This window comes from Miscanthus floridulus, chromosome 12, assembly GCF_019320115.1.
Source record: "Miscanthus floridulus cultivar M001 chromosome 12, ASM1932011v1, whole genome shotgun sequence".
Lineage (NCBI taxonomy): Eukaryota > Viridiplantae > Streptophyta > Magnoliopsida > Poales > Poaceae > Miscanthus > Miscanthus floridulus.
The window spans coordinates 42412667-42415222 of NC_089591.1; the positions used below are offsets into that span (position 1 = coordinate 42412667).

The following is a 2556-nucleotide window of genomic DNA, read 5'->3' on the forward strand; positions in this document are numbered from 1 at the left end:
AAACTATACATACCGGTGTCTAAAATGTCAAAATCTAAGCTCTTACCATGCATTCCATCAACCAAAAAAACTATGAGTAGCCCGATCGAATGCTCGACTGAGCCTTGTGTGCGCGACGCACGCACTGCCGCCATGGCCTGAGCTTGCACAACTCTACTGGACGACGCGTACGGGTTCGCTAAGTGTCCCCCAAGCATCATGGGCATGCTGGCTTATGTGGTGTTGTCCATCAACGCTCGACGCTATACAAGCAGCAGCAGCAGCTTAGCATGCCATTTCAGCCACAAGAGCACACACGGATAGTTAAGAGAGAACCAGCCTGACGGTGCAGGCAACGATCGACGAGGGGAGGAGATTGAAGACATCGAGACGACAATGGCAATGAAGACCCTGTTCGTCCTCGCTCTGGTCCTGGCCGGCGCCGCAGTCCTGGTCACGCCGCATGGCGCGGACGGCACCGGCGCGGGCGCCGGTGGCGAGTGCGGATCGACGAGGCCGGACCACCTGGCGCTGAAGCTCGCGCCATGCGCGTCGGCGGTGGAGGACCCGGAGGCCGCGCCGTCGGGCAGCTGCTGCGCGGCGGTGGGGGACGTCGGGCGGCGGCACAGCCCGGAGTGCCTCTGCGCGCTGCTGCTCTCCGACGTCATGAAGCACTCCGGCGTCGACCTGGAGGCGGTCATCACCATCCCCGAGCGCTGCAACATGGCCAGCCGCCCCGTCGGGTACAAGTGCGGCGGTGCGTATTCGTTTCGAAGTTTCGTGCAACAACTGGTACATTGTATTCTGCTATGCTATGAATTTGGTGGTAAAAAAGGTTCTTGTTTCCGTTTTGCAGAGTACACGCTTCCCGGTCTTAAAAAAAAACCCATTCTTAAAAAAAAAGCTTTATAAAAAACCCGGCCTTTTATAGGGTTGTGACTATTATAGGTAGAAATATTGTTCTTCCTAGCTTCTTCAGAATCAAGAATCGTGATTATATTGTTGGCAAATCGATACACAAATTCATGAATTTACAGAGGCTATGAAGTCCATACCATATATATACTCTTAATAAAACCCATAAAGTCCATCTCATATACTACTCTCGGTCAGTTTGATCGTTTTCCAAATCAAAACTGAATTTAGAGCATCTCCAAACAGACATTGTAAAGTTTAGACTTAAAATCTCAGATTTAGAGGTTCTCTAAAAAGAATGGCTATGTGAAAATTAAGCTTTCTCCAACAGATTATCTATTACCCGTTGTCTATTTTTAACAGCTGCGCTCACGGGAGATGGAGGCGCACGAGAGAGCAGACGGCCAGATGCACGGGGATTCGCTCACGTGGCATGGATAGCGAGCGCCTGCGGCTCGCAAAATATGGCGTCCGACAATGACGGGGAAAAAAGAGAACGCGATAGACAATCTGTTAGACGCGTTTTTTTTTTGCTCACGCTCGGTAAATCGGCCTTCACGGAGATTATACAGAGTCTATATATTGGATATGCTCTTAGAGTCAAACAAACCAAATGAAATCCATATATACACGCGACGAGGTCAATCATTCCACGCCCATCACCCACCCGAACCCTCGCATGGCACCGCCACGCTAGCTGTCGGAGTTGAATGACGATCTCACTGCGGAGATCCTCCTCCGCGTCAGCCGGGACGAGCCCGCTCGCCTCTTCCGCGTTTCCCTCGCCTACAGGCGCTGGCACCGCATCCTCAACGACCCCCGGCTTCCTCCGCAGCTACCGTGCCTTCCATCAATGCCCTCCTCGTCCTCTCCTCACAAACCTCCATTTCCCGGGGCCCTTCTCTTCCTTGGTCGCCACCACGCCAGAAGCCTTCACGCTCCCCCTCCGCGGGTTCAACGACCGCCACGTCTTGTGGGCCCCACTACTAAAAAAACGTTTGTAACAACGGGATAATTTTTTTGTAGGGGCGGCTGATGATGGAGCTGTCCCTACAGTGGACGTGCTCGGGACTCATGAGACCAGTCGCCCCTACAAATGGAACAGTAGGGGCGGCTGGTGATACGAGCCGTCCCTATAAATAGGTTGATTTGTAGGGGCGACTTACTCATCAGCCGCCTCCAGTGTTGCTATTTGTAGGAGCGGCTGGTGATTGAGCCGTCCCTACAAATACCCAACGTATAAATACCTACGATTTGTAGGGGCGGCTTAATCACCAGCCACCCCTACAAATGACCCACGTATAAAAAACTACAGCCCCTTCTTCCTCCTCGGGTCACTCACTCCAACCCGTGAAAAAAAGGTGGAGAGGCCTTGGGCACCTCCCAAAATTGCTCTGCTAAGGGAAAAGGTTTTGGTCTCAAATCCTTTGGTGGAGAGGTTGTAGAAGGTAAGAAAATGCTATTTCACCTTTTTTTAAAGTTTTAATGGTTGGTTAGTGAGTAATTAGAGTTTTGCTTTTCTCTCTATTCTATAGTGCTTGAGCTACTTATGAAGCAAATTAGACTAAAGTTTTGAATGTACTAGGGTAAATTAGGTAGGAAAACAAGATCATACCCTTATTTGGTCCATGTTTTTTGATTTTAGTGAATAATTAGTTAGTT

At 50.5% G+C, this 2556-nt stretch overlaps 1 protein-coding gene across 1 annotated transcript; it reads left to right on the plus strand.

Moving 5' to 3' along the window:
- The first annotated feature begins 381 nt into the window (after positions 1-381).
- Positions 382-891, plus strand: LOC136495772 (uncharacterized). The gene is made up of 2 exons (XM_066491606.1): positions 382-736; positions 836-891. The coding sequence occupies exons 1-2, from the start codon at positions 382-384 to the stop codon at positions 889-891; spliced, it is 411 nt and encodes a 136-aa protein (XP_066347703.1).
- The last annotated feature ends 1665 nt before the right edge of the window (positions 892-2556 follow it).